We start from the raw sequence: 25,000 nt of genomic DNA, 5'->3' as shown, positions 1-25,000 counted from the left end.
ACCAAACTCTGCCTTTTCCACTGAACATTTATATATTCTGGATTTACTTTTGTGAGGCAGCGAGAACCTGCTTCACAAGCTAAGTTTCAGAACACAGGTTAATAAAAAAAACAATACTTTTCTAATCAACCTGTTCAATAACGTTATTATACTCCTCTGACGCAGGTAAGACTTGAACCCTAGCCTCCCCAACCAGGAGTAGGGACATTGCCACTATGCTACAAGAGGTCCCAAAAGCTTCCTCAGCCTGATGTGACTTGAACACTTAACCTGCCGATCTGGTGTCTGACATGCTTCAATTGTGCCACAAACCCAGCCCCAACATATTTTACATGATTTTTGCAAAAAAAAAAAAAGGGCTTGCTACCATTTTCTAGTTCCTTGCATTTTGTGGGCTCGATTTCCTAATAGTTTTTCGAAGTGTAGACATGTGTGTTAAATGCTGATTAAGTGGTGATTAACACGCCACCCCCAATGAGGTAACTAGCCTAATTGCCTGCAAATCAGCAGATTAATAGGCCAGCAGCTTCTGCGTCCTAAAATTTGTCGATCAACACTTACTCCTTGGTAGATTCAGAGGCAAGAAGTTCAGGTTCTTTAATTTGATTTGATCTATTATTGTCACATACACATAGGTACAGTGGAAAGTTTTGCTTTGCATGAAGTACAGGCAGATCATACCATACAAATTGCATTAGGGTAACAGAACAGAGTGAAAAATACAGAGTGAAAAATACAATGTTAAGGCTGCAGAGAAGGTTCACAAAGAGAGGGATCAACATTAAATTTAAAATTTGAGAGGTCTATTCAGAAGTCTGGTAACAGCAGGGAAGAAGCTGTTCTTAAATCATTTGGTACCTGTGTGTAAGCTTTTGTATCTCTGCTGCCCGATGGAAGAGGTTGGAAGAGATTACAATTAGGGAGGGAAGGGTCTTTGATAATGTTGGCTGCCTTCCCGAGGCAGCGAGAAGTATAGATGGAGTCAATGGATGGAAGGTTAGCTTGCGTGATGGACTGGGCTGTGTTCACAACTCTCTGTAGTTTCTTAGGGTCCTAGGCAGAATAATTGCCGTACTAAGCTGTGATGCATCTGGATAGAATGCTTTCTATGGTGCATCTAAAGAAATTGGTAGGAGTCTTTATGGACATGCCGAATTTCCTTAGTCTCTTGAGGAAGTAGAGAGTTTGTTGTGCTTTTTGACCGTAGCATCAACGTGGGTGGACCAGGATAGGTTGCTGGTGATCACTCCTAGGAACTCAATGCTCTGGACCATCTCCACCTCAGCACCGCTGATGTAGACAGGCGCATGTCCTCAACCTTGCTTCTTGAAGTCAATTACCAGCTCTTTTGTTTTGCCACCAAGCACTCTCTCTTTCCTGTATTCTGTCTCATCATTAGAGACAGAATCACACTCCTTTTCTTTAAATTGGAATTGAACTGAGTTGCACCCTGTCAAGACATGTGCAATTTAAATTGTTTTATATCCAATCAACATTAGCATTCTTTGTATTCATTTATTTCCAGACTAACCTGTATCGACCAAGTTTAACCCAGATGATGTCTTTATAATGAGGCTTTTTGCCAGCCTTACAATCGTTGCAGTACCATTTTCCTTTAGGCATCTCAATGTTCAGGCACTCACGGTGAAAGGCAGCAGGACATGACTCACAGCATAGTAAACTGCCACCTGACAATAAACATGCATACATTAACAATTTAGATATCAGCAAATGGTAAGGAGGAAAGAATAGTAAATGCAACATGAAATTATTGATCAATGGAGAACTTGATCTTGAAATAAAAACTTAATTAGAGATCATAAAAGAAGGCACACACAAATAATCTCAAGAGGAAATTCTGCCTAAGTTGCAGCTTACCCCTGACAGCCTGCAACTGCAGCTGCCGTCACTAGATGGATGAGAGGGAGAGGGAGGGTGTGCATGTGTGTGCATGTGCGTGGGGGGAGGTGGGAGGGAAGGGCAAGAGAGACAAAGGGGGGGGAGGGAGAGCGAGAAGCGGCGGGGGGGAAGGGAGAGCGAGAGCGAGAAAGGGGGCGAGGGAGGGCGAGAGGGGTGGTGGGGGGGGCTGGGTGGTGAGAGGGGTATGGTGTGAGAGGGGGTGGGGTGAGACAGAAAAGGACAAGAGACAGATGCGAAGTAGGAGGGTAGAGAAGCATGACTGATCATAAACCAGTGGATCGGGGAGCCAGAGAGGTGGTCAGCAGCAGAGGCTATCAGCACATGTAGCAGCACGCAGGAGAAACAGCAAGAGGAAGGTCAAAGTAATTTTTTTTAAAAAAATGTCTCTTAGGGCTGTCTTGAAATATTCTCTCACACTATTTTCTGATTTTCAGGAGCTCCTTTCTCATTCTCACTAACACCATTACGTGATACAGTCTCATGATAATAATTCCTTCTTTATTATTCCTAATCTATGGGTTATTAGTGCTAACCTATGGGATATCCAGACTTGTGCAGAATCAAAACTGAAAGGATTTGATAGTATAGTCAATAATCACCACTGCTCCATTAAAATTGAAGTCACAATACATTAGGAAAGCACTAATTACATAGCCCACAGTGTTTAAATTGGCACGAGATATAATGTACCTTTGCTTAAGGAAAATTGTAAGGAGAAACCGGGGAACTATAGACCCGAGAGTCTGACTTCGGTAGTGGGTAAATTGTTGAAGGTGATTATAAAACATAGGATTTGTGGACATTTAGAGAGGCGTAAATTGATTAGGGATGGTCAGCATGGTTTTGCGCAGAAAAACTTGATTGAGTTTTTGAGGAAGTTACCAAAAAGATTTGTGATGGCAGAGCAGTAGACGGCGTTTATTTGGATTTTAGTAAAGTCTTTCACAAGGTTCCACATGGTAGACTAATCAGTAGAGTTAAGTCACATGGGATTCAAGATGATCTTGCCAAGTAGATACATAATTGGTTTAACGGCAGGAACAGAGTAATGCTTTTTTATCCGGAGGCCTGCGACTAGCGGTCATCCATAGGGATCGGTTCTGGCTCCTCTTCTGTTTGTCATGTTTTATGTAAATGATTTGGATGAGAATATAGAAGATATGGTTAGTAAGTCTGTGGATGACACCAAAATTGGCGACACTGTAGACAGTGAAGAAGGTTTTCTAAGATTACAAAGGAATCTTGATCAAATGGGTCCATGGGCTGAAAAATGGCAGATGGAGTTCAATCTGGATAAATGCGAGGTATTGCATTTTGGTACAACAAACAAGGGTAGGGCTTATAAAATTAATGGTAGGGCCTTGGGTAATGTTGTAGAACAGAGGGTACATAATTCTTTGAAGTTTGTGTCACATATAGACAAGGTGGTCAAAAAGGTGTTTGGCATGCTTGTCTTCACTGCTCAGTCCTTTGAGTATAGAAGTTGGGAAGTCATGTTGACGTTGTACAGGACATTGGTGAGGCCTCTTCTGGAGTACTGCATCCAGTTCTGGTCACGTAGTTATAGGAAGGATACCATCAAGCTGGAGAGGTTTCAGAAGAGATTTACCAGGATGTTGCCAGTTATGGAAGGTCTGAGTTATAAAGAATGGCTGGGACTTTTTCCACTGGAGAGCAAGAGGTTGAGAGGCGACGTGATAGACGTTTATAAAATAATGAGAGGGACAGATAGAGTTAATGGCAGTTGCCTTTCCCCTAGGATGGGGTTTTCAAGACTTGGGGGCACATTTTTAAAGTGAGAGAGAGATTTTGACGCAAATTTTTTATAGAGGGAACCAACTTCCTGAGGAAGTGGTGGATTGTAGTACAATTACAATGTTTAAAAGATATTTGGATAGATGCATGAATAGGAAAGGTTTGGAGGGATATGAGCCAGGAGCAGGCAGGTGGGACTAGTTTAGTTTGGGATTATGCTCAGCATGGACTGGTTAGACCAAAGGGTCTTTTTCTGTACTGTATGGCTCTATGACTCTATAACAGACCCAAGTTCCAACACATGCTTTTTTTAAGTAACTGACGCACAGCTACATGTAAAAAGCTACCATTAGTGTGACAATACAGGAAAAGGCAGATACAGCAGATGAACACATGGTGCAGAAGGGAGTGCTTTAAATTTTTGGATCACCTGGGGTAGGTTGGTCCTGTACATGTCTGATGGTTTGGACCTGGACAAGAATGACACCAACATCTTTGCAGGGCTTGCTAGTGCTGCTGGTAGAGATTTTGGCAAGGATACGGGATATGGAGTAGAGGTACAGTGGGCGGTGAAATACAGACAAGTACTGAAAAAAGTCAGTCAATCTCAAGGTGGAACATTTATAATCAAGTTAAGGCACAAGGGAGTACTGCAAGGCTGGACTGCATTTATTTTAATGCAAGGAGTCTTGTGAGTAAGTCGGATGAGTTGAGGGTGTTGATTAGCACATGGGAATATGATATCTATATTAATCATAAATGCATGTGAGGGAGGGACAGGATTGGCAGCTCAATATTCTGATGGTATAGAATCTTTGGGGTGTGTGTGTTAAAGAGGTAGTGATCCAGGAGTCAGTACTTCAATTAGGAGGGATGATACCTTAAAGATCCTCAAATAAGGCCATTTGTGTAAAACTTAAAAGCAAAAAGGGGGCAGTCACACTGCTGGGACTGTACAGTCAAGGAGAGATAGGACAGATACACAAACAAATCTCAGAGGTGTAATCAACTTGGAAAGGCTTAGGAGGACTGGAATTCTTAAAACATACCCAAGAGAGTTTTTCAAGTAAGCATTAAGAAAGTCCAAAAGTGAGGGACACATTCGAGACATAATTTTAGGGAACAAAATAGGGTAAGTGTCAGTCAGGGAGCATTTCGGTGATAGCAGCCATAACTCAATAAAATCTCAGCCAGATAGGGAAAGGACAAAGATGCACCAGAAGTAAAGTTTCTGAATTTTTTTTGTTGGGGGAGCATGGTGGGGAAGGTGATCAATTTTTACAATGATAAGACAGGATCTGGCTAAAGTGAACTGGGAGCAACTGCTTGTAGGAAATTCATCATAACAGTGGGAATCTTTCAAAAAGGAAACAATGAGAGTGCAGAGTCAACCTGTTCCAAGTCCAGGGAACCATCCAAGAGTTGTACAGGATTTGATAAAGATAAAAGGGAAGTTATCAAGGGCACTCTAGTGGAGTACATGAAATGCAGGGAGTTATTTAAAAATAAATTAGGAGAGCAAAGAGGGAGCATGAAGAAACACTGGTGCATAAAATAAGGGGTAATCCAAAGGCATTTTATAATTACATTGAGGAAAGTAGGATAATCACGGAAAGAGTAGAGCACATTAGGGTCTAAAGTGGCAACCTGTGTATGGAGCTAGAAGATGTAGGAGCGGTTTTAAATGAGTACTTTGAATCTGTATTCACATAGCATTGGATGATGCAGGTATACAAATTAAGGAAAGGTACAGTGGTGTGTTTAATAAATTAGCTTTGAGGAGATGATATTAGTGGTTTAGTAGGCTTAAAAGCAGGTAAATTCCTAGGCTCAGATGAAATGTATCCCAGGGTCCTATGAGAGACAATAGAGGAAACTGCAGGGGCTCTGACATCAATTTTCAAATTGTCTGACTAAAGCAGAACACTAAGACAGCAAATGTAGCTTTATTATTCAAGTAGCGTTGTGGGAATAAACAAGGAAACGACTGACCAGTGTATCTAATCTTAGTGGAAAGGAAACTACTAGAAAAAGTTGCTGAGGGTCTGAATTAATCTCCACTTGGAGAGGCAAGGATTAGTCAAGGATAGACAGCACAGCAATTGGGGAGATCATGTCTAATAAATTTGACTGAGTTTTATGAGGTGGTCGCTAGGCAACATTCCCTCTAAGTTGCACAGCAATTGACAAGCTGGCACCATTCCTAGCATTGACTTCAGGTTTCACATGCCACTGCAATGCAAGGTGGTGAAAAGCAGGTAACTGTAGGCCGATTAGCCTAATAAGTTTTGGAATCAATTATTAAGGAAGTAATAGCAGAACACTTGGAAAATCATAATCTAATCAAGCAGAGTCAGTATGGCTTCATGAAAGGAAAATTGTGTCCGACTAATTTATTAGAGTTTTTTGAGGAAGTCTCAACAAGAGTGGATAGGGGGGAGCCAGGAGGCATGCTGTATTTTGGACTTCCAGAAGGCATTCAACAAAGTACGTCACAAAAAGGTGAAGTCAGAAGATAAAAGCCCATGGTGTTTGAGGTAGCACACTGGCCTGGATACAGAATTGGCTCATGGGCAGGAAACAGGAGTGGGACAATGGGTTCTTTTTCAGTTTGGTCATATGTAACCAGTGGACAAAAACAAAGTTGCTGGAAAAGCTCAGCAGGTCTGGCAGCATCTATGGAGGAGAAAACAGAGTTAACGTTTCGGGTCCGGTGACCCTTCCTCAGAACCGGTGGAGTTTCATAGCGACTAGTGCTAAGACCACTACGATTGACAATATATATTAATGACTTAAAGTGAATGTACTGTAGCCAAAAGCAGGTTGAGAGAGGGATACAAACAGTTTACGCAGAGATATTGATAGGTTAAGTAAGTAGGCAAAAAGTTGTCAAATGGAGTATCAAGTGGGAAAATGTGAAGTTGTTCACTTTGGAAGAAGAACACAAGAACAGATTATTACTTAAATGGAGAAAAATATAGAAAGCTGCAACACAAAGTGGGTATTTATGAATGAATCACGGAGAGCTAGCACACAGGTGTAGCAGGTAATCAAGAAGGCTAATGGAATGTTGGCCCTGATTTCAAGTGAATTGGAGTATAGAGTAGGGAAGTCTTACTGCAACTATGCAAGGTGCTGGTGAGACCACATTTGGAGTACTGTCAGCAATTTTGGTCCTCTTATTTAAGAAAAAGATATTATTTCATTGGAGGCAGTTCAAAGAAGGTTCACCAGGATGATCCCTTGTTTGGAGGGAGACTTATGATGAAAAGGTTAAGCAGGTTGGGATTCTACTCATTGGAATTTAGAAGAATAAGAGGTGGTATCATTGAAACATATAGGATTCTCAGGGGGCTTGGCAGGGTAAATGTTGAGAGGATGTTTCCCCTCATGGCAGAGTCGAGGATCCAAGGGCATAATCTGAGATTAAAAGGGTGGCAATTTAACACTGAGATGGGGGGGAATTTCTTCTCTCAGAGGGTTGAGTGTCTTTGGAACTTCTTTCCAAACAGGGCTGTGAAGTCAAACTCCTTGTCTAGATTTAAGCCTGAGATAGATAAGAATCTTGATCAGTAGGGGAATCAAGGATTATAGAGCGAGGGCAGGAAAGTGGATGTGTGGATTGTTGGAGCAGGTTCGATAGGCCGAATGGCCTACTCCTGTTCTTACTTTTTTCTATGCTCTTGAATGGTTAATGGTCATCCTTTCTAGTTTATACAAATAACTGTCCTTTTTAAGTGGAGGAAACTGCAATTATTATTTATTATATTAATGCATGAATACTTAATGCGTTAGTGTGACATTCTTTGGTCCGTGACTTTAATGCAGATGCCAACTCTGTTTTATGGTTGATATGCACTAAAATAGGCAAAACGTATTAATCAGAAAATAAGGAACATAATAGCAATCTGTACATGGTTGTTGTAAACAAGCTGCAGGATCTTCAGGAAAATAAACTAATTAGGGGTAGAAAAGATATTGAGGAAAAAGGAAATAAACATCAGTTACTTGCAACTTTACCTTACCTTCTGAGCATACAAAGCACCAGCTGACATTGACATGACCATGATGCCTGCAGCCCCTCCGTGGAGTGAAGTGGTTAGTACATATGATACTGTTTGAAGCCAGGACCACACATCCTGCTGCCAAACAATTATCGCTGGCATGATAAGCCACAGGACACCGCACACAGCGCATCATTCGACCTAATTACACAAAGACATAAATACGTATAAACAGGAACAACATACATTACATTATATTACAGACTAATCTATTCAGGCTTGACACTCGGTATTACACATTTAAAGTTACTTTCACACTAATTTTCACTCAATCCAACAACTTATAGTAGAGTTAATGGTAGGTGTCTTTTCCCTAGGATGGGGGGATTTCAAGACAAGAGGGCATATTTTTAAGGTGAGAGGAGAGATTGAAAAAAAGATACGAGGAATTTCTTTTTTACACAGAGGGTGGTTCGCGTGTGGAATGAAGTTCCTCAGGAAGTGGTGGATGCTGGCATGGTTAGAACATTTAAAAGACACTTAGTTAAGGACATGAATAGGAAAGGTTTGGAAGGACATGGCATGCAGGTGGGACTAGTTTAGTTTGGGATTATGCTCGGTATGGACTGGTTGGACAGAAGGTAATGTTTCCGTGCTGTATGACTCTACAACAAAGATATTACAGCATTTATATGTAGTAAGGATCCCAAGATGATTCATAGGTGTATTAACTGGACAATATTCATCAGTGTAAAATTCTAAGGAACTCAGGAATAAACATTGATCAAAGAAAATTAACTGAGGCATTTATGAAGTTTAAATCCAGACTTGTTAGAAGTTCACAAGGAATGAAACAAAGCAAATTCCAGTTGAACTGACTACAGCTCCCAAAGAAAGTGCTTTTCTTTCTCAACTTGCTCTGAATATTATCTTCTGTAAAGAATATTTTCTGTATACAGTACCTTTGCTCGCTCTTGGATTAGTAGGGTTGCAGGCGTAACAAGACAGACAAACGTGGAGTGAGCACCGGAATCCTTTGTTCTGCATTACAGTGGTAGGGTATTTTTTAATGCAATCCATATGATAAAACTTCCCACACAATGGCATAAGACATCGCTTCACATCCTTCTCATTTTCTTTACATACAAAGCAAGTATGAACACCTGGTGAAAACAAATGGTAACTTTTTGACTTGTTGGGAGAAGCACAGTCACACTTAGAGAATGTCACTAAAATGCTCAGAAGCTTCATTTGTCAAGTGAACTTTGACAACAATCAGGAGAAAGCTTTTCCACATTCTTGTGCTAACTTTCTTTTCTAATATCACAGTGTAAGGCCTCTATACAAGCTTGTACATTCATTTGTACATATTACCTGTGTTCTTCTTCAAGTTTAATTTTAAATGGCTCCACCCTTGTCAAGTCCTTTCTAGTGTAAGAAAAAACCGTATTGTGCAAAGCAGACATTACACATCAGAAAAACACACTGTGGTATCATAGTGACTGGACATTCTAACTAGCCAACAACTTAAGTTCCACCTTTGAAGTTCACATAATTTTATCACCCAATATACAATTATTTTTGCTTCTTTGCCTTCTCCTTCATCACATTATATATTACATTTGTTATCGTCCTATGTGTTTAGTTTATTATTCTCACCACAAACTGTATCTAATCAACTGTACCTAATTTCTTAGCTGCAAAGTAGTTTGTAGCAATGATCCCCATTTTCACAGAAATCATTCAATAGTCCTCCAAAGCAATATGTTGCAATTGTGACCAAGACATTTTTTTGACTCAACATATTAAAAATATTCCCTTATTTTTAAGTCACCCTACCTCTGACTTCATCTTTGTAGTTTCTGATGTCACCAGCGCCAATTGTTGTTAGTTTATTATTCAATCCCCACCACTCAATACGTTCTATTTATTTGAATATTACTTAGCATTATCCAGGATAGATTTGGAGTATAATAGCTTTGTGCAACATAAAGTAGCTTACAGTTGACAATGATTGTTATTTTTCCAGAAAGTTTTAATATAAACAAATAAAGCTCCATATGCAAACTTAACTTATTTTAAGCTACTTCTTCTATCTTCTGAAGAAGCTTTAAAGAGTTTTTGTATTCATTAACTGAACAAGGCCTAATATTCCACACTTGAAGTGCTGTAAGGACGTACTCATCCACCAATGCATCCCCTGGACCAAATGGGATGCATCCTAGAATATTAATATAACTAGCTACAGAGACAGTGGATGTACTGGTATCAATCTTTCAAGAGTCCTTAGATTCTGATCAAGCCCCAGAGGACTAGTAAAATGCCTATATAGTACCTTTATTTAAAAAAAGGAGATAAAAAATACAGGTAACTATAGGCCTGTTAAGTTGACGTCCCTTATTGCAAAAAATGCTAAGAGTTTATTATAAAGGATGTAAATAGCAGGGCATTTAGCAAACAATATGACCAATTGGAGTAACACTGCTTCATGAAGGAGAAATGTGCCTGAAAAATTTATTGGAATTTTTAAGGAAGTGGCAAAGAGGATAGATAAAGGAGAAACATTGGATATAATACTTCTGGATTTCCAGAAGGCATCTGACGACACATTAAACTATTTAATAAGATAAGAGCTCATGTGGTTGCAGTTCTGAAGAGAGGTCAACTGTTTTGTTTTCTCCACAGATGCTGCCAGACTTGCCACGTTTGTCCAGTTCGATTAAAAATAAGGAAGTCTTGATAGAACTATACAAGGCACTAGTCAAAACACAGCAGAAACAGTTTTAGGCCCTTTATCTAAGGAAAGATATGCTGACATTGGAGGAAATCCTATGAAGGTTCACTCAGCAGATCCTAGTATGGAGGGACTGCCTTATGAGGAGAGGTTGAGTAGACTGGGCTTGTACACATTGGAGTTTAGAAGAATGAAAGGTGACCTTACTGAAGTATACAAGATTAAGCAACTTGACAGAATAAATTCAAAAATTTTCTGGATGAGTCTAGGATCAGAGAGCAGAGGGCACAGTCTCAGAAGAAGGAGTTACTCTTTTAAGACAGAAATGAGGATGAATTTCTCTTCACAGGAGCTAGTGGATTTGTGGAATAGTCTACCACAGAATGTTGTGGAGACTGGGACAATAAGAATATTCAAGGCTGTGATAGATAAAATTTTTAATCAGTAAGGGATTATGGGGAAAAAGCTGGAGAGTGAATTTGAGGATTATCAGATCAGCTGTGATGGAGCAGATTCAATGAGCTGAATGGTCTGCTTCTGATTGTTTTGTCTTATGGTCTTGCCATAGGACTGTTACACTGTAGGGGGGGGTGGAAAGATTGTTAAAGGAGATGACAATACTCTCCTAGTATGGGAGAGCAGCTGAGAAATATAACATTACAAATTGGTTCAGGATGGGTATTTTATGCTTAATTGGTAAACAAACAACACATGCCCTTTACAGATAATGCACAGAATTACAAAAACTTACAGGACAAAAACGGCTCAAATGGCTCATGCCAAGCTTCATACTTGACATGAGTCACTTCCCACCCCATCAGCATAACTTTCCATTCCTTTCTCCCTTAAGCGCTCATCGAGCTTCTCTTTAAATGCATCCACGCTATTTGTCTCAAGTACTCTTCATGGTAGCAAGTTACAAACTGTGTAAAGAAACTATTCCTGAACTTTTCATTGGATTAATTAGTGACTTTACTATCTTTAAGGTTCCTAGCTTTGAACGATCCTAGAGGTTGAAGCTCTATCTCTATCACTACCCAATCAAACTCTTATCATTTTAAAGACTGCTATTAGGTCAACCCTGAGCCGCCTGTTGTTTTCTCAAGGTAGGTTCAGAAAATTTACCAAATGATTTAGTCTAACATCAGTGTATTTTAAATTGATATGGAAGTAGAATACCACAAATCAATCTTGTAAATTATAAATTGTGAAATAGGTAAACATTGCTATATCAGTACATATTTTACCTGTGGTACATTCTCTGCACATGAATTTCCCCTCGGGCATTTTGGTTAAACCTAGGCACTTTAAATGGAAGGCGCCACAGCATTGTCCTTCACATAGCAGCAACTCTCCAGTTTTCTCGCACAGCTTTAGAGCAGAGGGAAGAAAGCAAGCTGTTAAATATACCATTCTGAAAAGACAATGGATTAACACTAGTTGTAAGTGGCAAAATGTAATCTAATTGAAAAGTCAATAATTCCTATCCCTGTTTGGTGCTTTGAAGGGGAACGAAGTTTAGAAATCAGAATGTTCTAGTGTTGCTTAAGTACCTTTTAATCAAAACAAGTGTTCTACCATTACAATTTTAAGTAGCTTTAAGTCAAAGCTGCTTAATTATTTAAAATTCCATCATGCTGGATAGGAAAGGGGTTGAAACACTGCATCCCAGATAACGCTGGCCAAACTTTGTGCCGATATAATTTGGACTCGGCAGAAAGTGAGAGGTTACAAAATTGACTGAAGATGTAAAAGTAGTAAGATCTAACAAGTTTGAGACGGTACATCCACAATACTGCTAGAAAGTGAGTTCCAGGTTCCTGTACCAGCAACAGCAAAGCTACTGTGATATGGTTTAGAACACAACCTAAAGGAGCACGTACAGATTATTTAACCCCTCAAATGTCCCCATTCTATAAAATCAAGGCTGATCTGATCCCAACATCAGCTCTTCTTTATGCCAGCTTAACTCCTTAACTTAACTCAATATTTCAAAATCTACCTTAACTCGTAGACCTCAACTCCTCAATATTTCAAAATCTACTTGCCTCCTCTTATAAATACTTTCAGCGATCTGGTCTCCAGACATACACTACCCCCGTGAGGAGAAATTCCTTCACATCTCAGTTTCAAATGTGTGGCACTATGTCCCCTAGTTCGAGATTCCCCAAATCATGAAAACATCTTCTCGATATCTCAAATGGTGGAAGACCTCTATATTTGCTCTTATTTAAATTGAGGACAATTGGTTCAAAATCTGAGTTGTATTTCCCTTCAAACAAGTTTGAAATTCTACGATGCAAATGCTTCCCACTAAAGGATCCTTAACGATGAGATTTTTTATTAATTCTCCCTCAGTACACACTACTAGATCTAAAATAGCCCGTTCCTGGGCAGGTTATGCAATGTAATGCTCTAAGAAACAATTCTACAAATTTGTCTTCCATGTTATTCTAGCCTGAGCTGTCCAGTCACTGTGCAGATTAAAATCATCCATGGCAAGTGTAGTGCCCTTCATACATGCCTCCACTATTTCCTGACATCCACGCTGTTGCACTGTCAAGTCCCTTGAGCAACCAACATTTATTGCAGATGTGTTTATTGTGGATCACACTGATGTCCATCAGATCCCACAAATGACAGATGCAATAGCACTGCCTGTCTATTTTATCTAATTAATTCATTTCGATGTTAAATATTTAAGTGAATTTCCTAACTGGATTCTTCAGCTGTAATAAAGTCTCCTGATTAAAAGCATGGTCAACCAAAACAGACACAGTGAAAAAACACCCACCAATCAGCTGTTTTCCTATTTCGTCACTCTTCAGCTCTGACATGTAGAAGTTGGTTGAGGGAGCACTCCACCACCAGTTTTTATCCCCCATTCCTGCCGTGCTTCTCATGCAGGATTACTCTCCCAATCTGTTTCATAGTGACACTGACTTGTTGTACACTCCTCCCAGTCTCTTGAAAAGGAACCTGCAGGCAGTAGTACTCCTATTTGTTTGCAGATGTCTTCTTTCTTGTGCCAAGACCATTAGTTTGAAAGGTGCTCTTATAGGAAGCTTGGTGAGTTGCAATAGTCGAAATGCAATACACACTGCCAGCAACGAGGGAAGTGAATGTTTAAGGTGGTCAATAGAGTACCATTCAAGCTATCCAGGTATTGTTGAGCATTTTTAATGTTACTGGATGCTGTACTCATCCAGGCAAGTGGAGTGCATTCCATTAAACTCTTGACTTGTGCCCTGTAGATGGTTGATAGACTTTGGGGAGGTGGGAAGAGTTACTTATAGCAGAGATTCCTAACTCTGATCTCTCCTGTAGTCACAGTATTTATACAGTTGGTCCAGTAGAGCTTCTGATCAATGGTACCTCACAGGATAGTGATGGCAAGGAATTCAGTGGTGGGTGCAGGTGAAAGTCAGGAGGAAAAAGGGTGAGAAGAGCGCGTGCAAGTGAGACAGACAGAGGGAAAGGGAGAGACAGCATATGTGCAAAAGGGACAGCAAGCACGAGAGAAAGAGAGCAGGCACAAGAGAAAGCGAGTTTCAGGAGGATGGAAACTGGTGGGATGAGGAATTGATATAGTTTGGTAAATAATCTTCACAAGCTCATTACAATCTGTTGGAGGTGAATGCAATGTTTCCCTTCTGCTGTGTATGTGCACTGCTGTACTATAACTTGAATTGTACCCCACAGAGAACAATGTGGCATGACTGGCTATGCATCAATTTTAAATGGACCAGTTCAACAAGTCAGTCATGCACAGCAAACAGAAGTTCCAGGGAACACTGGATGAGTGTGGACCGCAGGGAAGAGGGTTTTAGGAATATGGGCAGTCATGATGATCCAAAATGTACACCGAAATGGACACAGAGGAACTTAGATTACACAGACATAACAGAGTAATTGAGAACAGAGTACAGCAGTCAAAAGCCTGGAACTTCCTTTCCAACAGCACTGGGCGTACAGACACTACCACAGACTGCAGAGATTCTTGGCTGTGGCTCACCACCACATTCTCTAGAACATTTACAGATAGGAAATAAATGCTGGCCTAACCTGCGACACGCATATAAAGTCATACAGCATTGAAACAAATCCTTCAGTCCAACAAGTCCCCACCAACCATGTTCTCAAACTAAACTAGTCCCACCTGCCTGCGTTTGGCCCATATCCTTCCAAACCTTTCCTATTCGTGTACTTATCCAAACTTCTTTTAAATGTTGGAACTGTTCCTGCATCCAACAATTCCTCTGGCAGTTCATCCACCCATTAACCACTCTCTGTGCAAAACAGTTGCCCCTTGTGTCCTTTTCACATTTTTCTCCTCTCACTTTAAAAATATATGTCTCCTAGTTTTGGACTCTCCCCATCTTAGGGAAACAACATTTGCTATTCACCTTATCCATGCCCCTCACGATGTTAAGGTCACCCCTCAACCTCCTACGTTCTAGTCAAAAACATCCCAGCCTATCCAGGCTATTTTTATAACTCAAACCCTTCATTCCTGGCAACTTCCTGGTAAATCCTTTCTGAACCCTCTCCAGCTTGATAATATCCTTCCTACAACTAGGTGACCAGAACTGGATACAGTATTCCAGAAGAGGCCTAACCAACGTCCTGTACATCAACATGACATCCCAACTCCTATACCCAATGGTCTGAACAATGGAGACAAGCATGCTAAATGTCTTCTTAACCACCCTATCTATCTGTGACGCAAATTTCAAAGAATTAAGTACCTAAACCCCTAGGTCTCTCTGTTATACAACACTACCCAAGGCTCGAACACTAATTGTGTAAGTCCTGCCCTTTTTTGTCTTGAGAAAGAACAATAATAAAACAATATAAACAACTCAATGCTAAAGGCTGGGGTCCTGTGTTTGCCATAGTCAGAGTCCGAGATCTAACGCAAAAAAAAAGGCCCTTCAGCCCTCCAAGTCTGTGCCGGTTAAAGACAAGCACCTAACTTCTGTAATCCCATTTTTCAGCACTTGGCCCACAGCCTTGAATGTCTTGGAATCATAAGTGCACATATAATTAGTTTTTAAATGTTATCAGGGTTTCTGCCTCTACCACTGTTACATTTTGGATGAAGTTAAGTTGTAGACAGAGTAAATGAGCTTGGTACCTTCATGAAAGTATAAAATATTTGGAGACAATAGCAGAGGAGCAGAACCCATTCAAGAGGGAGTGTGTCAATGGGCTCACTAGTGAAAAAGAATCAAAGGAATCAGAAGGCGGAAGAGTGGAGAGTCAGCTATGAACCTGCACAAGCTGGTCTTGTACTTCAGCAAACTTGCATAGTGACCTCGGGTGTTAGCAGAAGCAGATTTGTCGCCAGCAGAAGAACTACGTCCAACAGGAATGACACCTTTGGAAAACACAAATGAGATCCACAATTCCAGAGAAGAATGATGGACAAACACACAGGATTTTTTTCAGGCAAGACAGTTGCCCTGATAAATAACTTTACCCAAGGGAAGGGTACAAAAAATTGAGAGGAGTATACACAAGATTGAGAGCATTGTAGAAGCTTGAGAAAAATGTCTAACCATGGCTGAAAAAGGAGCTTTTAGTCTTGAAGATGGAGCGGGAGAGCACAGTCACAAGCAGCCAAGATTTACTGTGCAGTCATAAACTGTCAGCCTTAGTTCAAACACAATACTCTCAAATCTGATTGAGAAGTTCATAGTCTCAAGGCACATTCCAGAGCCATTAGCACTCAATCTAGGCTGGAATTTCAGTACATTACTCAAGGAGTGCTTCAGCACAGAAACATACAGAAGGCCTCATGAGCTAGTTCCATCATTCCTCACTTACTGCACCGTAGTATCTATGAATTTCGGAATTAAAAACTGCAATTGATTCCATTTCCATAGCGTTTAGGGATAGAAATCCACTTTTTCGCTAATATTTCTAAGAAAAAATGTTCCATGACTTCAATGCTGAATGGCTGAACTCTAATTTTGAAACTACACTCTTTTACTCACTAAAAGAAGTAGCTTAATTTGAACTCTATGCGGACATTTTCTATCACTTCAAATACTTCAACCATTAGACTAAATAAACTCAAATGATTGCAAGTCAAGTTTATGCAACTCTTTATGCAGGCACAAGAGATGTTAAATTGGGGTCCAGTAGTGTTCTCTGGGGAACACAGGAGCATGTTGTGCTTAAATTGGCTAATCTTCCTAAACTACACCAATGGCTATCCTTCAAAATCATTTCATTGCCTGTAAGCACCTTAGGTTCTCCAGAGGCTGCGCGCAACTTGGTTTAGAAATAGATGGAACAGTTGAGTTTGTGAAAATTTAAAACATTTAAGGAAGGTAACTCAAGAGAATCACCTCATCTTGCATGACACAGGTGTGCATATTTCAAAATTCATTGAAAGAAATCAACAAGGACTCTGTAATCAACTAAATAGTACTTTTCTGGAACAGGAACAGAATACAGACAAGAGAACAGGGTTTGATAAGCTCACAAGCAGAATTTGTTTAGATAACAGAGCAAGATTAGAACTTGGCTAAAAAAAAATCCAGGGGCAAGGCTGTCTTGGTGAGTCTAGCTGTTAGTGAAGACCTGGAGTGCCTGTGCATGCAGTATCTGGAGCCCAGGGAGCACAGAACCAGGAAAGGATCAACCTGAATGGAGGGAGCCGTTGAGGCAGCGCATTATAGTGCAGCTTTTGAGAGGATGTTCAAGGCCTGATCATCAAAAGTGAAGAATTGTACTATGTTATGAAGTTTAATGAGATTTAATAACCCACCATGTCATAAACGTCTGGGGGAAATTGCTGAGAAATCCATGGGATCTAAATCAGTGCGGTAGTCAGTCACAGTCTACTATCATGTTTACCGCATGTTAATCCTAGATGTTAAAATATATGTATTATAAATTGTATTACTCTCCTAACATTGTATAGTGAAACCATGGAATGTTGTGGACTTATTGTCTTAGGGTGTCCCTCGGAACTAACACATTTTCTAAAATTATTTTTCCCTAGCCAAATTGTAACAAGCTTGTTAGTTTGGTCCAGGACTGTAACAAAGTACAAAATTCTTTCATCATGTTTTATTCTGTTAGTCTCTTGTAGATGCCGATTCACCTTTTGCACAATTCCTATTTTTCTCTCAAAGCAGTTGTTTGAAAGTAAATGTGGGAGCAATCAATATGTAAACAGTTCCAATTCACATAATTTACTCATAAATTTGACTTCCCTTTTCTGATAACTTTGAACTGTTTCCACCTGATTTCATACAGGAACCTTTTGCACATTAGTTGGACATGATAACCAGTACAGTTCAGAAACATTGCTAACAAGAATTATTGATCTGCTTACTTGCCCATGACTCGAGAATGTTTGTGTGTTACCACAGGCCTGTGAGAGGTTATGAAATTATATTGTATCAACTGTTACTGCCTTCTGAGTATGAGCAAGCGGAGTAAATAATGTAGCATCACTATTTGAGAGGAAGGAGAGAGTAAACAGAGCTACATGCCTACCTGACATTGGTAGGATAATTACTAGAAACTACTGTTCTAAAAGGTGTTATAATCTAGGGTGGCACGATGGCTCAGTGGTTAGCTCTGCTGCCTCACAGTGCCAGGAACCCAGGTTCGATTCTACCCTTGGGCGACTGTTTGTGTGGAGTTTGCACGTTCTCCTTGTCTCTGCGTGGGTTTCCTCCAGTTTCCTCCCGCAGTCCAAAGATGTGCAGGCTAGGTGGATTGGCTATGCTAAATTGCCCGTAGTGTTTAGGGATGTGTAGATTAGGTGGGTTATTGGGGGACAGGTCTGGGTGGGATGCACAGAGGGTCAGTGTGGACTTGTTGGGCCAAAGGGCCTGTTTCCACACTGTAAGGATTCTATGAAAAGCCAAACTGAGATAATGACCGATTCTAAAAGTATAGGACATCATTATGTTAGAGGGAGAATTTTGCTAAATGGATTAATCAAACAACAGACATTTATATAATGGAAGAAGGTAACAAAATTATTGGCTAATTTTGCAGAAGTGCTCCTCCAGTGCTCACTTTGGAGGTAATGGATTGATAATGGAAATTCTTCATTTAACTAGGCTTTTAGGTTTAGTTTGAAACTACCTATCTAACTCATTGGTAAATGCATCATGTATTGAGACACCAAGGCACATGGACCAGAAAACTCCCAAGTTATTCTATATCTGCCAGCGTTTGCTGGATTTGGTGAAGTTATAAGGCAACAACCTTCAATGTTCCACATGTAGAAAGAAAGAGATGAGAAAAATCACATCACATCACATCTCCTGATCGGAAAAGCGTTTTAATCACCTCAGCTAAAGTACAATCTCAATTTTCTTATGCCATCGAGACCATCCAATAACACATATTTCATAAGTTACTTTGCTAGTTTTCAGACAACTGACATTTATTTTCTACACCTTGGATGTATAGGACAGTACAAATTAAGTTAAGAGTGAACTCATTTTGTTCTGTTTTACACAGCCAGTGATAGATATGTTTCATGTTTTTCTCCAGCATCTGGCACTTGCAGGTTGACTAAGTTGGTTGTTCCTTACAGTTTAGTATGTACCTAGTTTACAGAATGGATATTTGCCTAGCCAACTGGTGAGCTGTAGGGGTACAGAAGGCCCACTATTTGTGTGCTTAACGAACATTTGATAACCCTCCAACAGTGCAAGAATGCCTGTTGGAGTTGCAGTCATTACAGTCTCAGTGTCGGCTTCTTGTTCATTTTGCAGCGAGCAGATGTTATTACTAATTGGCTGGTTGAGTTTTAATATACAATCCACTGACAGAGGATATCTACTTACAATGCCAACATGATTTATGTAGTGCTAACGGCAACATGTAAGAAGTTAAATGAAACTTTTCCTTGCCATTGTCTATTCACTTCATTTTATCAAAGTTAATATACAGCTGTTTAAACAAACTTTCATCAATCAAAGTAGCATCACAGTCTTTGCTGTAGTTTATCACAGCTATTCAATAATTTTCATAACTGCAACTAAATCACATTTGCAGAGATCACACTTGTCAAAGGGGAACATTATTCAGATTTTGTTAGGTGGTTCATTAATTTACAAAACAGCATGGGTCTTTTTTTGAAATGGTGCCAAGGGATCTGTTAAGCCCACTTGAGATAGATGACAGGGACCTTGGTTTAACATTTTATACAAAACATGGCATTTCTGATTGTGACGTATATCCTCAGTACTGCATTTTCACATCGGTCTCAATTTTTGTCTCAAGCCTTGGAAGTAGGACTGAAACCCCTAATCTTCTGTCCCAGACAGAATGAGCCATCAACTGAGCCAAGGTGCAAGCAACAGTGTAAACCACTGTCAGTGAATTTTACATATCATACCTGGCAGACATTTTCTTTCTTTGCAGCCCCTCCACCACGTTCCACTTGTGACTTCCTTGATGTTGATAAAAACAGATCTAAGTCATTTTCATCTGCAGAGTCTGGCTGAGTATCATTCTGTATGGTTGGTATAGGATGACAACCATAAAAATATAAAAAGAACAATTAAGTGACACTTTTTCACTTTTCACTTGGAAATAGTAGAATGACTAAAATCTTTGAACAAGACTTGTTTTGTTTTAGCTCCTGAGGCAATAAAGGATGTAATCTATTTGATCATAATTAAGTGAATGCTTTGGCAGTTTTTGAAAGCTCATCACGAACGTGCATGGACACAATCAATATTTTTTAAACAGAAAAATTGTCAGATCTTTTGCTTCCAGAAAATGATTTTAAAAATTTCTTGATTTCAGTGCCAATACAGATACTGCAACATTTACATTTCTGTTGATAGAATTTTCAAGAATTAAAACACGACAGCACTACCAGGAAGGAAAGAAAGCCATTCAGGCTAATAGAAAAATAACAGTTGGATGTAAAATTAAAAATAATAAGGATATTGCTCATTATATTTATGCATTCATATGTGGAAAGCAATAAAATGGTACAAGTATATTCAGTAGTGTACAGCTATGTTCATGAAATACCCAACACTACAAATATTGCACGGTTATTATTCACTGGAATATGGATACATTTCTCCTGATGTTATCAGACATTAGACACAGTTGGAGATAGGGCATGGAGAATTCATCTTTGTCAACTTGCGAGATCCCCAGCATCACAAATGCTAGTCTACAGACAATGCAACACACCGCACGTGATTTCAAAAAATGGCTGAATTCACAGAATACAGCAAAGTCTATGAATGCTGACAATATCCTAACCATAGTGTTGAAGATGTAACCAGAACTAGCTAAGCTTCTAACTAAGCTGCTGACAACTGTCAATTTCCAGATAAAGTGGCAACGTGTCTAGATAGGTCCTGTACATTAACTACAGGCCGATCTGAGCTAGCCATGTATTACACCATTCTACTCTTACTTATCAAAGTAATGAAAGGAGATACCAACAGTGGTATTAACCGGCACTTGTGTACCAATAATCTGCTCATTGATGCTCAAATTCAATTTGTATACTAACAGAAACACTCAGCTCCAGACTTATTTTAGTCTTGGTCCAGACATACATAAAAAGCTAAATTGCAGAAATGAAGTGAGTGATTGCCTTTGACAACAATATAAACAAAAAGAAATTGGAGCGGGGAGTAGGCCATTCACTCTCTCAAGCCCACCCCACTATTCTAGAAGATCATAGCTGATCTGGCCCAGGCCTCAACTCCTCGCCCATGTCAGCTCCTTATAGCCTTCAACTTAGTAAGTCAAAAATCCAACTTCATTAAATACTTACAGAAATCTAGCCCCACAACTTGCTGAGGCAGATAAATTCCAGACATATAGAATTCTGAGAGAAAAGCTTCCTTCTCATCTCAGTTTTAAATGACTATCCACTTATTCTCTAACTATGGTCCCTTTTTCGAGATTTCCCCATTAGTGGAAATTTCTTCTCAACTTCTACCATGTTAAGACCCCTCAGAATTTTATATATTTCAACAAAACCAAGGAACCATTTGACAAAGTATGGCTTTATGTAGGTGTAGCATAAAGTCAATGCAGACATTCATGTTTGGTTGGAATCTTACCTAGCAAAAGGGAAGATCTGTGAGAGGGTGGAAGGCAGGAAAATGAAGTTTAGTGTAAGGTCAAGGAAGAGCATATATCTTCCAAACTTCTTCCAGACTAAACATTAAGTCCATATACATTAGATCATAAACTCTGTCTCATTTTGTTTCTCTTTTGTTTGCTGGCTTTGGTTTTCCTTGGTTTTTCATCCATTTTTGTATTTGGATGGCAACTGTTCATGATTCTGCTATTCATACCTCCTTTAGGTGTATCTTCTGTTTCGTTCTCTGTTCCAATATTGTTCTCTTTGGTCTTTCACCACAAATCTTTTTCTCATTTAACATTTCCTGCCTGTCTTTCTGTCACAGAGCTTCACTTTTATTCTTTTTCCCATCCTCCCACCTTTCACATGCTTAAAACTTACTGCAGTACATCTCTAACTTTTCCCAATTATGATGTAAAGTCACCAACCTGAAACACTGGGCTTAATCTTTGTTCTCACCTGTAGCAAATTTGGTGTTGGAAGAGGGGCTGCTTAATCCAACAGGCAGGAGCTGAGTGGGGACTCTGCTAAATCCATGTGTGAAGACCGTTGGATGATGTTTCCACATCGATGCCAATTGAGTTCCTTAAGGACAATTAATGCCCACTTAATGGGCTTTCCCACCACCGTCAGTATTAAACCTGACATGTTTTCTAGCAGGTTCCTGAGGATGGGGGAATCTGTTGTTCAAAGGCACCCAGTGCTTAATTGAGGAACTTGGCATCAGGAAAAATTGGGACCTGCTGAAAATCACTCCAATGTGTAGCCTTTGCTGCCGATGTCTCTGCCTGCAAACTCCTTCCCAGAGGCAATCACTTGTGCTCTCTAGTCCCTTCTCATTCCCAAGGCCTCTGTTTGGTGTAGTATTAGTAGCATCTATCACCTTATTGGGAAGGATGAGTACAAAAGTGCTGCCAGCCTCTAATTGGTTAGCAGCTATCAGCATTTGGACTTTGCTCAATCCTAAGAAAAGGCCCATCACTCTTTGGTTAAGTAGCTGAATAGCACAAGATGCGATGAGCTTCCTGAAGCAGGGATCTCACCAGTTTTTCAGCTGGTGATTGAGGCCACAAGATTTTACCTGTTAATTTACTTTTTCTCTCTGAAGATGCTGTCAGACCTGCTGAGTATTTTCAATATTTTTAGTTTCTATTTCAGATTTCCAGACCCACGGTATTTTACTTTTGCATAAATGATGTTGGTGATGAATGAGCCGTGGGATTTGAAGTAAGCTCTGGACTGGATAAATGCTGAGCTTTAAAGTAATCTGGTTTAAATTGATGAATAGTCAGGAAGGATGACAAGAGTCAGCGGCAGCCATGGAACAACATATCTTCAATCGTCTTGATAGTCATTTGCAGAAATTCAAGTTTTAAAAATAATTCATAAGGGCATCACTGGCATGGTTGACATTTATTACCCTGAGAAAGTAGCAACAGGTATCTTTTGAAACCCTTTTAACCTATATGCTAAATCAAAATGGTATACTTTTAAGTAAGCTTAGAGAGGAACTTGGAAAATTATGAAGCTCCCATGCTGTTGTTCTTTCAGGTGGTAGAGTTAGCAGTTTGGGAGGTGATGCCGAAGAAGCCAACTAGTTGCTGAAACATCTTAAAGATCTTGTGTATTGCAGCTATATTATACAGATAATGGAGAGAACAGATATTCAACCTGGTGAATGGGGCATCAAACAAATAGACCTCTTTGTCCTAGATGGTATTGGGGTGCTGTATCTGCAAAGGAAGTAGCTGGTATTCCATCATGCCCCTGACTTCTTCTTGTAGGTGATGGAAGCACTTTGGAGAGTCATGATGAGATCCACTTATTTCAAAATACCTCCTCTAATCAGCTCTACCAGCCATGGCACTCACGTGGTTGTTTCTGTTGGAATTCTCAACACTGGTGACTCCCAGGTGGTTAGTGGCCAGGTATCTGCTCGAGCTCGAAGGTTGTGCAGTCCTGCTGCGTGGCACCATGTCTATCCAGGTGCTATGCATTTTTTGAATCAAACAAAAGCCTGGGGACAATAGCTTCCTGGTGCATTCTCAATGCCAATACCTCAACCAGAGTAGACTTTCCAACCAGCAAGCACATTTTTCTCATGCGATATAAATTATTGTTCTCTGTGAAATTTGGTATTCTTGTATCTGTCATGATTAGTGCAACATAAAAAGCTTCAACAGTATGTTTATTTCTACAGCAATACTCAAGATCTGGTCGAATTAAAGAAAATACTTTTAGATTTTGAGCTGCAGGTATAATGTTTCACAACCAATAATTCCATCACAGACTTTCAATATTAATCAGAATTAATCAATTTTTACTTAAATTGTCTCACTTAGAAACTGCTGTCTCTTAACTGTAAATTGCATTGTTGTTCTTGCACCTGTAACTGTTTTGGAGATGATATAGTGTTAAAATTTTCTGACTAGCACTTCAACATGATTTCAATGCTTTACATATTACAGATAGCTCTACTAAATTTGATTTGTGGTCATCTGTGCCAGACAATCCACTCAAATAAAAGCAAAGGGCGGATCCTGGAGATCTGAAATCAAAAGAAAGTGCTAGGGAAACTCAGCAGGTCTGGCAGTATTTGCAAAAAGAAGAAAAAAGTTAATGTTTCAAGTCCAACATAATTCTTCTTCGGAAGTGCTGCAATTCCAAAGCTCCTTTCATGTACATCACTGCCTGTTTCAAAATTGCAGCAAAATGTCATTGGTTTCTTCTCATGGTTTTTGTTGAAGTTATTTACTCCCTTCTTGGGAATTACATTGTTTATTCTATCTTTTTGTTTATTCTATCTTAATGCTGTTCCCACCTAAACTCTATTCCAGCAGCGTTGTTCATCAATATTTAATCTCCTTAGCACACCGTAATCTCTTTTCAGCAGCCTTACATCTAGCTTTCTAAATTTTCTCAGGGCAACCGAACAGCTTGTTTCCAGAAGCCAAGCAGGTAACATATTTGCCTTTCCAATGCTTGGTAACAAGTGCAGAAAAAGTTACTACGCTCTCTTTAAATATATTCTTATTAAAATAAAAAAAATACCTTTTTCTCATTTACAGATCTGAGACGATTTTGGTCCCTATTAGATGTTGATGTTTGTCGAAGTCTCTTCTCATTTTTACAACTTGTTCTTCTGCTTGAGTTGCTGTTTTCACCTAAAAAACAGAAAAAAATGATAGTTATGAGTTGTGAAAGTCAGCTAGAATCAGACCTATAAGTTTGCTAAAAATTTCTATCCTTTTAGTTTTATGAATTGCATTCTTTATTTTTTATTATATGTAGGGTGTAACAAATAAAGGGAAAATAAACATTTCATGAACTAAACCAATCAGGAGGGTGTAAGAGACAAACCTCAGAATCACAAACTCTACATAATAGACAGGCGACCCAGACTAACAAACATGCTCACCCCAACTCTAATTACTTCTTTTCACCTGGCCTCATATTCAATTCTTTGCACCCTCAAGCATACAT

At 39.6% G+C, this 25,000-nt stretch overlaps 1 protein-coding gene across 1 annotated transcript; it reads right to left on the bottom strand.

Moving 5' to 3' along the window:
- Positions 1-582: 582 nt before the first annotated feature.
- On the bottom strand, positions 583-24,681 carry LOC109922525 (histone-lysine N-methyltransferase, H3 lysine-36 specific-like; the record flags this gene model as incomplete). Its single annotated transcript, XM_048593338.1, has 7 exons — positions 583-1,450; positions 1,532-1,688; positions 7,701-7,880; positions 8,642-8,842; positions 11,661-11,784; positions 19,793-19,909; positions 24,569-24,681. Coding segments are annotated over 7 exons (920 nt in total), but the record flags the coding sequence as incomplete, so codon positions are not given.
- Between the last annotated feature and the right edge of the window lie 319 nt (positions 24,682-25,000).

Source organism: Rhincodon typus, unplaced genomic scaffold (genome assembly GCF_021869965.1).
Source record: "Rhincodon typus isolate 14 unplaced genomic scaffold, sRhiTyp1.1 hic_rhity00002688, whole genome shotgun sequence".
NCBI classification, from domain to species: Eukaryota; Metazoa; Chordata; class Chondrichthyes; order Orectolobiformes; family Rhincodontidae; genus Rhincodon; species Rhincodon typus.
The sequence above is the reverse complement of the archived record's forward strand: the minus strand, read 5'-3'. Positions and strand labels throughout refer to the sequence as shown.